This window comes from Solanum verrucosum, unplaced genomic scaffold, assembly GCF_900185275.1.
Source record: "Solanum verrucosum unplaced genomic scaffold, falcon-dt-bn FXZP01000253.1, whole genome shotgun sequence".
NCBI lineage: Eukaryota > Viridiplantae > Streptophyta > Magnoliopsida > Solanales > Solanaceae > Solanum > Solanum verrucosum.
The window spans coordinates 2,714,976-2,728,699 of NW_026019984.1; the positions used below are offsets into that span (position 1 = coordinate 2,714,976).

General features: G+C 30.3%; 1 protein-coding gene across 1 annotated transcript; it reads right to left on the reverse strand.

Moving 5' to 3' along the window:
• Window positions 1-485: 485 nt before the first annotated feature.
• Window positions 486-5,487, reverse strand: LOC125818142 (UDP-D-apiose/UDP-D-xylose synthase 2). The gene is made up of 9 exons (XM_049497674.1): window positions 5,101-5,487; window positions 3,920-4,012; window positions 3,677-3,784; window positions 1,889-2,003; window positions 1,679-1,812; window positions 1,443-1,544; window positions 1,267-1,359; window positions 1,022-1,157; window positions 486-935 (listed from the first exon to the last, which is right to left on the reverse strand). Exons 1-9 carry the CDS (start codon window positions 5,365-5,367, stop codon window positions 823-825), a joined length of 1,161 nt encoding a protein of 386 aa, XP_049353631.1. The 5' UTR covers window positions 5,368-5,487; the 3' UTR covers window positions 486-822.
• Between the last annotated feature and the right edge of the window lie 8,237 nt (window positions 5,488-13,724).

The following is a 13,724-nucleotide window of genomic DNA, read 5'->3' on the forward strand; positions in this document are numbered from 1 at the left end:
TTCCATCTGTTGTCTTGTTTCCACATTGAGCCCGATTAAATTTGAATTTGCACAAAAAATATTTCAGTAAAACACTCTCTAAAAAAGGCAACTCTATATCCCGAAAGACTCAAACCCAAGATCTGACAAAGGCAACTTCATACCAGGAAGATTCAAACCCAAGACGTCAAACAAAGGCAACTTCATCGAACCCAAAGCCTCTGATTAACAATAAAAGACTACTTACCACTCTATCACAACTCTGGTTGGTATATGACATTATTGCTATGTTATCAAAGTTTCAAACTTGTGATGCAATCATGCAACTCTTCTTTGTAGTTAATGTACTCGCTATTTTAGGAGCATTATAACATAATGCAGGGATCAGGTTAAACTTCTGTAGTATTAATCACGTCAAGTAGGAGAAACTCATACACAATCTTTAAAAATTTGAAATCCAACATAAATGACAAAATTCAGTACAAGTAAAAGAATGGACAATCACATGAATAAATAGGAAAATTTATAGCTCCATCAACAGGTCGATCAAAATGATACAAGATGTTTCCATACACAGGAATGAATAGATGAATGACAACAAATCTTATAAGAACAGGACAGCTTTTCCTTTATCTAATACCTCAATAACTATTTTGAAGCTCTAGTGACATAATACACCCAGCCTATGACACAAATTTCTTAATAAATATGCTGTCACAAAATAGAATACATGATTGATTACAGAAGGGACGTAAAATTACGTGTATGAGTGATGGACTGTAGATTTTTACTCGGGAGAATCGTAACAAGATATTGAAAGACCTGCCAACAAGCAGCGAACAATCAATTTGCTGTTGTTTTAGACATGGCCTGCTTGACAGCCTCGGCGTAGGTCCTGTGTTGGTATGTGAGTGTGGATTCTAGCAAGTCCCATAGGGAAGTCTTTGGGTTCCAACCTGGTCATCACACAGTTTAACAGTCAGATTATTCTCAACTTTTGAAGGTATTAAAATAGTCAATCGACAAAGAAACAGGTCAATACCAAGCTGCCTGTTGATTATGGTCATGTCCGGAATCCTCTTGTCACTGTCATCATACCCCTCACCATAAAATTCTTTAGAACTTACATCAATGGTGGGTGTTTCAATAGAAGACTCTCCACTCACCTTTGAGTACACCTGTTATTATCCAAAGGAGTTGAGAAAAAAACAGTGTCGACAACATGCGCATGAAATTTAGGACAAAGGAGTAGGTGCAGGAGAAAGACAAATTGAATAATTATTTCACCTTAGTCATCATTTCAGCCAGCTGCCTGACAGTAACTTCATTGTTAGGGTTACCAACATTAAAGATATGGCCATTGGCTCTGGCAGGATTTTCCTGCATTGTATTTACTTGAATCAACATAGATCCTAATGCATTTCTGGAAACAAACGTAGAGGGATAAGGAGGTCAAAACTCACGATCATTAGAAGAACAGCTTCAATAGCATCTTTGATGTATATGAACGTCCTTTGTGATTCTCCCCCATCCACAAGTTTCAAAGGTTCACGTCTTAAAAGGTTCTGAGAAGAGGGAACATTAGAAGATTAAAACATGAGACTGACAAGTGAGCATCTGATACAGGTTTTAAGGTCAACCAAAGAGAAAAGTACACATACATTACTAAAAGGTCAACCAAAGAGAAAAGTACACATACATTACTAAAGCAAGCTAATACTCTTGGAACACCTTCACTAGGACCATCGATGCCAGGAATGAAATCCATCCTAGGACCAATCCAGTTAAATGGCCTTACAATAGTGAACTCTAAGCCATTCTCCGCACCCTCAGCTGTAAATATAACACGTGACACGTAAGCTATATGGTAAGAGATTCAACTATGAAACAGACAGATAAATATAATTACCATAGACCAGCCTCTCAATCAATTGTTTTGCACACGCATAGGACCACCGCTGCTTCTCAATTGGTCCAAAGATGCAAGGGGAGGTGTCTTCCTTAAGCACATAATAAGCAGGATCCTAGTAAAAACGTCAAGAGTTAAAATATTTCCAAAGGCAAACAATGTAAAGTAAACGGTAATAACAACATTCTCCATGAATCCACAACAACAGCTAAACATAGTGTGGACTAAACAAAACTCTCATTGATTTCTCGATTCAGACTCCTGATTACAATTGAAATTACGCAGTAGCCCGTTCAACTTCAAAGCATACCATTTACAAGTAATCAACACTGTCCTACTTTTGAATGGAGATGAAATTGCTAATATGGCTCACTATGCACCAACTTATCAACGACCACAGCAAATATGTATCAATGACCAACTTTTCAGTAATCAACATGACATCAGCACACACATTGTACATATAGAGAAATCTCATGACTGCTTGCCCTGGAATTTGGAGAAACTGAGAGATCTTGTTTCTCCCATTTTATCCTCTCTCGTTTTTGGTTTGTGGACGTAGTGTAGGGAGGAAGCTAGGAAAGAATGTACAGAGCACCAAAACCTAAAGTGAACCACAAGTCCACAACCTTACATTACAGGCATCTTAAACCTATGGAATCAAGCTATTCACGGTGTACTGCTGTAAGAGGGAAGTTTACCACTTAAATGCTAGCAACAAGGCAAGAATAGAACATCTATCGTTGTACAATGGTTAAATTTTGTGAGATCAACCTTTTTCGGTTAAGTACTATGCTCAGAGTTGTACCAATGGAACCAAAAAGAAAAATGCTTTAGAAATTGTCAACAAGAAGATAACAAATTCTTGCACAGAAGGTCCTCCTGTAGTTGAAATTAGGTGCTCAGAATTCTAAGTAACACCAACCTCAGTTAAGAGATTCAGCATTTGACCATAGCAAAATCAACATTCCTATTAAGTATAAACATAATTCATTTTTCTTCTCTAACTGATAAAAAATGAACTTTTTAAACTAGATACAAATAAATGCCTCTTCTGTTAACTGAATATTTATAAATTCTTCATAAGTCAAAAGAACATGAATAATTCCCTTATGCCTCTATAAGCTTTACAATTGAACAAACACATTAAATGGAAATGCTTTGTCAAAAAAAAACACATTAAATGGAAATAACTTATTTCAAAAACATATCAATATGTTCAACATTGCAACCATGGTATGACAACAAACTAAATAAATAGACTGACAACAGCACTCTAGCCCAAGACGAGCCTATTACAGAAAGTAAGACTTGCTAAACTGGATAAACTGATAAAGTAGGTTAGCTTCATCTCGGTTAGACTAGACTCCAACTCAAGTACCCACAGGAGTAGAGAGGAAGATGGAGTCATAAGAAAACCCAAGGATATATTGAGAATACTTTTAGATATCCACAGGTTTCTATCTAAATTGATACATGTCTACTATGAGAGCAAATGACAAGTAAAACAAGCAAGCTGAGGAAAGAGACTTCATCCAGAACTTTAAAAATCTAAAAACTCAAGTTTAGTTGTATCAGACAGTATTAATCGCAATACTAAGACCAAATTGAGAGTACACGAAAGGTTGATATTGTTTAGGAAATTACAAGAGCTTTTTTGGATATTTAAATGAAATAACAAGAACTTTCATGATACGACACACGAAACACAGAGAAAATAACAGATCAAAGTTCAGCATTAGTTTTGTATTAAACTGAAAATATAACACAAGGAAAGCGAGGTTTTACCTGCCGCAGTGGGCTGTCTTCGGGTAAAAAGGCACCTATGGTTTTCCCGTAAACTTCACAAGTTGAGAAGTGAATGAGACGCTTTCCATTTTCTGAGCAGTACTTGACCTGCATTAATCAATTCAAATCAACTTCACATCTCAACTTCAGCTGAAAAAAGGTGAAATCTTTCCTACAAGTGGCAACCACAAAATCTACTGGCAATTTCATCTATCAATGAAATTAAAAATCCAAAATGCATACCACTGGTAGAGCATCAATGAAATTGCTGTAAATTGTATCAAGTGGACGAGTGTTATAATCTGCTGGAGTACAGATCGCAGCAAGATTTATGGTCTACATCACAAGAAAAAACAAAAAAGTCAGAAATTGTCAATGACTTGCACAGGATCAACATTAAAAATCCAGGAAAAAGCCATCAGAAAATGTACAGATGCATAAATTAACCAATACCCACAGAAAATAGGGCAAAGTTAAGTTAATAATCCTAAATATTAATTAAAAATGCATTAGATACATAAAAAAGGAAACTGTTGTGCGTTAGAAACGTCTGGATATCCTCTCTACAATACCATACCAAATAAGCAAACTCAGATCCAATACTTGTCACAAGAGCTCACTATCATGTCAAAAGCTATAGCTAATAGCAAGAGCGCAACTTTATTTATTAACTAATAACATCAGGCAAGCGCCATGATAGATCATGACTTTAACTAGGGCTACCCCAGCCCCTCATGAGCCTTGTCATAGACAGGATGTTAGGTTCCCCAAACAGATCCCAATAAATACATATTAAATTTTGAAATTCCAGGAACATATTAACAATAAATTAAAGCTTTTCATAATGTCGCAATAGCTAAAAGAGAAGATATCAGATTAAATCATCAAAACACTTAGCTAGAAATTACTCATAAAATCCAATTATGTGCATAATGAACTTCCTTAAGTTAAGAGTGACGCAAAACTCACCACGCGCAGACACTGTATAAGAAGAATACAAAAATGGAGAGAGCTTAAAATCACCAGATCTGCCATGACGAGGCTATCAAGGCGAGAATCATTCTTAATATTGACTCAATGAAACTGAATACGATCCGCCCAATTAAGCATCGCCGGTTCACACTAATGCTTAATTTTATCACTATAAACATCGACAGCGAGTACCTTATGCTCAATCTCAAACATGGAACTTAAAATTATACTGTTATATATAATAAATGTTGAACCTATTTAGCTTCTACGTGTGTTTGCTGCTTCATATTTCGACTCCGCCACCAGATCAAATAATTCAAACACCAAGCTAAAAACAACTAAAATCCTCAAAAAAAAAAAAAAAAACACAAAATTCACCACATGAACATTCAATTATTTGCATCATGAACACATACATTCACGATGGAAGAAATAAAATAGCTTAGAATTACCAGATCTGCCATTTTGATGAGACCTTCAAGGCGAGAATCATTCTTAATATTGATTCGATGAAACTGAATTCGATCAGCCCAAGTAACCGTCGCCGGTTCAAGCAAATGCTTAATCTTATCACTGTAAACATCGACGGCGAGCACCTTATGAGGAGTCTCCGACAAAAGCTTCTCACATAAATGAGAACCAATGAATCCACCGGCACCAATCATGCATATCGTAATCTGTTTTATGGGATTACCGTCCAGATCTACTCTTCCTGCCATTTCCGATTACTGCTAATCCTCTCTCACTGCAATTTTTTGAAGATATTTTTTAAATTTCTCTCTCTATATTGAAGTGAATCGATATGTATGTATAGGTTTTTGACGGTGAATATATTTAAAGCAAGAAAAAGGAGGGAGGAGAGCTTTTTAGAGTCTGTGGCTATGGCCCCGACTGAATTTATATTTTTTTTAAGCAGTATTCTTTCTACACTCGCGAGTATCACACTTAATAATACGCGCTACAAAATTGGGTTATGTCAAAAATTTATTGGGAATGGCATTAGTTGGTAATTTTGGGTAGAAAAATAACTTCCCTATTTGAGAAAGAAATGGATAAGATTTACGACTTACTATTTTTCAAAAAATTTATTTGTAGAATTATATTGGTATGTTGTCGTTTTATTTCTAGCTATTCCACTCAAATAAAGATAAGATCTAAGTAGATCATTTTTATCCGACTTACTTGTAAAATTATATTGAAGATGTTATTATTTATTGGCACTCGATAATTATTTTGAAGATAGTATTCTCTTTACGCTTTTTCGGGTGCAAAAAATTGAACCGATCAATAAATTGAATCGAAAAAATGTTATTGATTTATTGTTATCGGTTATTGAATTAATGGGGTTTTAGTGATTTTATTTTAAAAAAATTTATCAAATTATCGAATTGATTTTTTTTTTAATATTAGATTATTAGGTAAACTGATAACACATTAAGACGGTAGAAACTCACTATTTTATCCCTACATAAATATTAAATATTAATCTCAATATCTTGTTGGTTACTGCCTTTGTCATTTAGACTTCAATTCACACTCAACAATGACTTTGAGTTGGCATTGACCTGCGTGAAGGTGTACTGCGAAAATTCGATAGCTTGATAGACTCAATAAGTGTTATTATATACCTAATCATAATACTCGAAGAGAGAAAGTATCTTCCTACTACAACTCGAGCAGATGAATAAGGATTTACAACTTCACATTATAAAGAACGTCAAAACCAAGTAAGAACCATAATCCTCTTAATTTCTCTTTGTGTTGGACTTGTATAGTTCTTTTCATGTTAGTTATCATTATTTCTAATTTATGAGTAGTATGTAAAGTTACCTTATTATCCGATTTGTGTACAATTTATCATTTTCAAATAATTTTACTTGTGAAACTATATTAAATGCATTATTATTTTATTTTTGGCTCACCCGTGCAAATAGAGATAAAATGTGTTAAACATTTTCATCAGTTTCACTTATAAAAATTATACTGAAGATGTTATTTGTTGAATTCAGTAGTATCTTTTAAGATGTGTGTTTAAATCTCAGCCAATGCTATAAATTATTTAATATTCATGTGTAAATTTATATAAAATGTGTAAATCATTATCATCAGTTTCACTTATAAAATTATACGATATTATTTGTTGGACCCAATAACCACTTTTAAGATGTGTGTTTAAATCTTAGCCCATGCTTAAAAATTATTTAAAGATATATTATTCTAAAATCTAAAGTTTGGTTTTGCAGTTCAAATTGTGTCCTTGATTTGAATATCATAGTTTAAATTTCATTTTTTTTGTATTCTTTAAGTTTAAAATATGTATTCAAACTTCAATTGTTCATATAATTGAGAATAAGGTCATGAAACTATACTGAAAATCATGCTTGATTGTGGCATAAAAATCCTCGTTAAAGTGGATATTAGAATTTATAAGAAAATTACATTAAAAAAAAAAAAAAAAAAAAAAATTACATAGAAAAGAGAGGTAGAAAATGTGTTAAACAAGCAAGTATAATTTATTTATTTTTTAAAGATAAATCATTTTGCTATCACTGTTTCTTTTTCTCTCTCAATTGACATCCATTTAAGTCATCGATATCATTTAACTAGATTTTTATCATATACCTTACTCACTAAAAAGCGATAAATAAATCAAATCATATTGTTCGTTAGCAATTAGCATTATTATTTTCTAATAACGACAAAATTATCCTTGGCAACATTATTATAGTGTTTGCTACTTGCAACAATAAATATTTTCTGTTAAGCAGTATTTATCTATCACTTTCTAAAGTGCTGGCAATTCATGTTACACGTTATATAAGGTTAATACTTCTTTTATTTTTAATATGGTGTCATGCTTTGATTTGATACTAATTTTAAAACAGTAAAAATAAAATATCATTATATTAATTTTATGGTATTAAACATGTTATGTGTAAAATTAAAATTAAAGTATTATAAAAAAAAAATTACATTATTTTTTAAACAGACTAGTAGATCCGAAAAAAGAGAGAGAAAAGGTTGTCGTCTTCATCAATATTGGATTGTTCGATGCACAAATTTAAATTATATTGAAATCATAATGTCTAAATTGATTTATTTAATCTGAGAAATAGATAAAATAATTATAAGTTGGATGGACTAAAATGAAATATCTGACAATCAAATATATTATAAATTTTATTTCAAATTTAATTCTGAAATACATCATTTATCCTGCATACCAAACGACCGGTAGGCCGTAGCTATCAACAAAGGAGTTGATATTCTTTTATGCACGCACATATAGATATTCTTTATAAGTCTTGATTTGAGAAACTATTGCCTTTTTTATAATATAATATTTTATAGTCTATTAAATATTTTTGATTAGTTTTATTCCTCAATTATTAATAACCTTTAAAATATTTTTTTATTTGATTAATTAAACTTAAATACATCTCTAATCTTGTAACATGAAGAAAATACACATCTAATTTTTCGTTAAATTTAAGGGTGTTTTCAACATTGTTCTCGATCTTTTATCAAGAGTCTTATAATCCTATAAGAGTTTGAGATTACTTGTTATATCTGCAGATCGAGGATATATCTAAATTTATTTAATTAATTAAAAAAATATTTGTAAGACTGTCAACAATCCGAAAATGAAACTAATAATTTACAAATATTTTCAATACTTCTCTCTAAAATATATTTTAAGTCTCTCTAATAATAGTTCTCCGGTCGTTGTTTGATCTTTAAATTTTTGAAGTTCAATCATTGTCATTTTTAAATATTTTATCTAGAGATGTCAAAAGGTAATAAGCTCGATTCAAACTGCTAGATGGATGAAAATAGGCTAGTAATTTTCAAATTCATTCTAAATACGAGGTTATTAAAGTTATTTTTTATATATATTTAATAATAATTTATTTTTATATATATAAATTAGATGATCTATAACTATATAATATCTATAAAAACGTTTAAGATACTTTAATTTATATCCAATCAAACATATATTAACGAGAAAGTATCATATAAAATAAATTAAAAGAGTGAAAGACTCTAATTATCTCAAAATATAATGTATGAGAATGGATTTTTTTTTTCCCAATATATAATTATCTTTATTAAAAAACTTTTTAATTTGATATAAATATTTTCAACGTAAATTAAATTCAATCGAATTTTAAAATAAAAACCGGACATCAAATCAAAATAAATAGTATTGATAAATTGGTCTTTGTTGATAAAATTATACCTCCGTCCACTATAAAAAAATTGACAAATATTTTACGATGTATTTTTTTATTATATTGAAATACAAAAATTGCAATTTTTAGTAATTTTCATATAATTTTTTAATATCTAAATTTTTTGTTTAAAATATTAGATTAATATAATCTAATTTAATTTTAAAATTTAGTTAAATTGAATTTTGAAAAACGTAATGTAACAAATAAAAGTGAACGGAAGAGTTAACACTTTTTGCTAGAGAAGCACCGACACGCATTATGCCAAAACATGCACAAAAATAATTGTACTGCACAGCAAGTAAGCCGTTCTTATCCACTCTCACTCCCAAGCGCGTCTTTCACACCGTTAAGGTATTCAAGTACCGACAATTTGTTACAAATGAAAACATGACTTATTTAATATTTTTGAATAATTAAGTGACTATATAAGTAATAGACTTATGATTAATGGCAGAGTCAGGAATTTCACGAAAAGAATCCAAAAATTAAATAACAAAAGCTCTTTCTAAAAAGGAGAAGAAAAATTAAACAACAAAAGATGTTTCTAAAATTTTTTAGAACAACAAAAGCTCTTTCTAAAAAGGAGAAAAGAAAATTAAACAACAAAAGCTAAAAAGTTGTTGCTACTGAAATTTGAACACGCAAGCACTAATTCATTAAAGATGTCTAAACAGACATTCAAGACATCTTAAACCACTGTTATATCAAGAGTGTTCAAAATATGTTATTTAATCACTTCGTGTATCATTTTACTTGTATATGCGATATTTTTTCCCGACGAAGGGTGTCCAATTGGACCCCTGACATACATGTGCCTACACCCCTGCTTATGATTAGCATAAGGCTCTATCTAACCAATTCTCCTTTCTAATCTCGATACTAATAAGTTTGAGAGACTTTTTTTATTACAAAATTTTAACGAAATTTCTAGTGAGTAGCGAGTAATAACATCCACACATTCTAATAATTCAACAACGATATATAAGCATCATTTTTAACTTGACTTCATTGATATTTATGTCCTTTAATTTTGAGCATGAACAAGTAAGCACTTGAATATGTATAAATTAAACAAGTAAACACAACACATATCTTCCGTAACATAATATAGATCAGTTTGAGTGTATTTCACAAGAATTGTCACATATGATGCGTGTATTTATTTATTCAACTTTATACAAGTTTAAGTGTTTACTTGTGTAAACAAAAATATCAGTTGAAACTAAATTAAATAAAACATTGTGTATTATGTCATCCAAAAACTATTAGATATATTGTAGAAGTGTGGGGTGGACGTTCGATTCTTCGACTTCGGTTTGAACATTTTCCCTTGGAAGGGGCGTGGTAAAAAGAAATTAAATTAAAAATGGGCCTTGGGCCGGGGATGTGAGGCTTAGGCCTTTGGATTTATTTCAGAAATAACATCACTTTGCCGCTTGCAGCATTCTCATTTAAAATATAATCAGATTTTAAAAATTATTTAAAATTTAGTCAGTTTAAGTGCCGGTGAAACTTGAACTCAAGATAAATCTCCCCCACTACTCTTCATATTTGGTTTGGTATTGCTACCATTTATGACTTCGAGAGTCATGATGATATTACTGATGAGGAACGTTTATTTCAATATTTTATTGAAATGCATGATCGTTTCATCTAAATATTTAAATCATTAGATAAAGTACATTTTTTTCTTTTTTTTTTACCCTCCCCTAGGAGCTCCCACCCCTTTTGCTCCCTTGGTGACTCGAACTCGCAACCTTTGGGTTGGAAGTGAGGGGTGCTTACCATCCGAGCAACTCCCTCTCGTCAAGATAAAGTACATTTTATTTGCTTTTAACACATCAATTAGACTTAATTTGCACCATCCATAACATCGACTCTTGTGTCCATAGTCTCCTTTTTTTCTTCTCTTTTTAGGTAAATTGTCTTTTTATACTTCAATAGCATGAAAAGGACGAAAATGAAAGCAATACAAAGTAAACACAAACACGTAATCTAACAATGAACACAATAAACTAAAGGGTGTTAATACCCAATGAATTATTTAATAATGAAATAATTATGAGAACGAACCATTTAATTTATAAAATATATACAAAATGTATTGATAGTTTATACTTATATCATATTATACATATACTCGTATCCTATACTTATATCATATTATACATATACTCATAGATGGATCCACGTGAAAGAATGAGGTGTGCGTGTACCGATTAACTTTGAAATATTTTTTTGATTAGTCTATGTTGTGTGACATTGCTTCTGACTAATGTGCTGTATGATCTTGAAGGTGCTTTTGCCGTCTTCAAATTATGGGTCTGTCTTTGTATATACTTTACTATTCATATAATATACGTATTTATTACACAATAAATATATTGATACTTTAATCCCGTTAATAAACTAGTTGATCGAAATATACATTTGTAGTGTTTCCTTATTATAATTTAATCTTGAAACAATATGATTCTGTCTTTTTTCTTCTTTTAAAGGATGACTATATATTATGTCGGAATATAGGAAAATTTTGGAAAATGGTGACGTTCTAAAAGTGACACTACTTTTCTTATCAATTGGAAACCATTTATTTATTTTTAACTTGATATAAAAAAAAAGAGGTAGGTCAACAATGGTGATGCACAACAAAACACTTTTTTTTTTTTTTCATACTTAAATTTGTTTTATATGTACATATTTTTGGATCAACCATAATCACGTGGATTTTTTAAATTTTTTTTTTTTGGAATCATTGTGATTTTTTAAAAATAATTTGTGCGTCGACTCAAAAGTTTTAGATAATTGATCGAGTAATTTATGAGACTTATACAACTTAGGATGAATATGTATAACATTTTCTACTAATCTCCACTATTAAAGAAATGTCAAAAATTTATTCAAAAAAATTAATCTCAAGGGTCGATCTTTTCAATTGACCTTAAATCGATGGTCAAAATGTCTTAATTAATAAAAAAAGATCATTTTTTTAGGGTGCTTTATTATTATTATTATTTTAAAAAAGTAAATCTTTTTGTTGCTTGTTGGTTTAAGATTATGATTTTGGCCCCCCCAAAAAAATAATCTCCAAAGATCAATTTTTGCATATATATTAAAAAAGTCGATCTCAAGAGGTCAATATGCATTTTTTCGAAAATTGGGATCACTATAATTTGACATACAAAAACATTTACCAAACAATATATAATCTTCTAGTTAACGTATGAGTATAAAACTTTAATTCTTATGTGGCATACATAGTGACGTGTACAGACTCCAAGTGAACAAGGATAAAGCTAAGGGGTTAATGTGATACTTTTGAAGCTGAAGTAATGCAATAAATAGAGAGAAATTAAAAACTATATGACAAAGTAGAATAATTGAAAATTTTAATGAGGGCAAGATGAATATCATAGGGACACATTAATGAGCAAATTTATTCTCCTTTCTCCTTAGAGAGTTTAAATTTAGTACTATGTAGAATATTAAAAAATTATGTTATTGCGTCTAGATGAATGTATATGTCCATTAATTATTGAGCAAATTTATTCGTCCTTTAACCTTTAGTATCTATACATTGATCTGTATTAACATAATATTCTATGCGACGGGTGTAATGATGATGGGAAGACAAGGAGAAATGAGGAAGAAAAGGTGATTGGTGATAGATATAACAACAGAAAGAGAGAAAATAAAAACACAAAACAATTAAAAGCTCAAAATTAGGGAGAAGGGTCAAAATTGTGCTCAGTCTATGAGGAAAGTTTAAATTCGATCTTCGTTTAAAAACTTAATCATTAACGGTAGAACATATGGAATGATCAGGTGCTAAACTTTCATTTGTCAAAGGGCAAATTTAGCCTATATTAATAACAAAGGATATATTCGACCCTAACTATCCTTAACTATTAGATATGTGATATCATCATATGCTAAGCTTTTATCATTTGAAAATAAAGATAAAATTTACATATTTTAATAACAGCGAGGATATATCTGATCTCAACAATTGATCGAGGATAACACTATTCTATTTCTCGTAGTTGAATGACAAATTTACTCTTTTGCCCTCAAATTTAACATCTAGTTCTTTAATTTTAAGCAAAAAAAACTTTTTAAAATAGTCACAAATACTTTATCAATAATTTCATTTCTAATGTGAAAAAAAAGAGAAATTTAGTACAACGGAATACGCTATTAAAGGGAAACACCATATAAAGTTATCACACCAAACCTCATTTTGTTTTTTTTTGAAGAAACAAGGGATTCAATATTTGCCTTTGTAGGCTTAGAGAATTGAGAATCCAAAGCTCTATTATTATAATACTAAAATAAAAAAGAAAAAAAGAAAAAAAGAAAAAAAATCTAAAGATATAGATAGGAGTGACAAAATTAATCATGAAAATGTGACAAGCATAATTCATTTAAGTTTGAAAGAGTTAATGACTTATTCATTTATCGGTTAAGCCAATATTTGTTGAATGTATAGCTGAAATTGATTGATGAATTTTTTTATAAAAATATTTATAAACTTTTATTTGTGTGATATGTTATATATAAAGATAATAAATGGAAAATATTTTATTAAGTAATAAAGAAATCATGGTTAATAGCATTTTTCTCTCTTAATTATTGATAATATTAATTTTGATCTTGACAAAGCGTTATTAACCTTCAATTAATTAAAAATGTTCAAATCTTTTTGCTAGTGAATATCCACAAATTTATAATAATTAATAGTTTGTTAATCACTCTGCCATCTGATTACTCGTGTTTAATGTTAATTTTATACTGTTTCTTCATATTTAGATATAGCATAATTCTAAAAGTAATTCAAA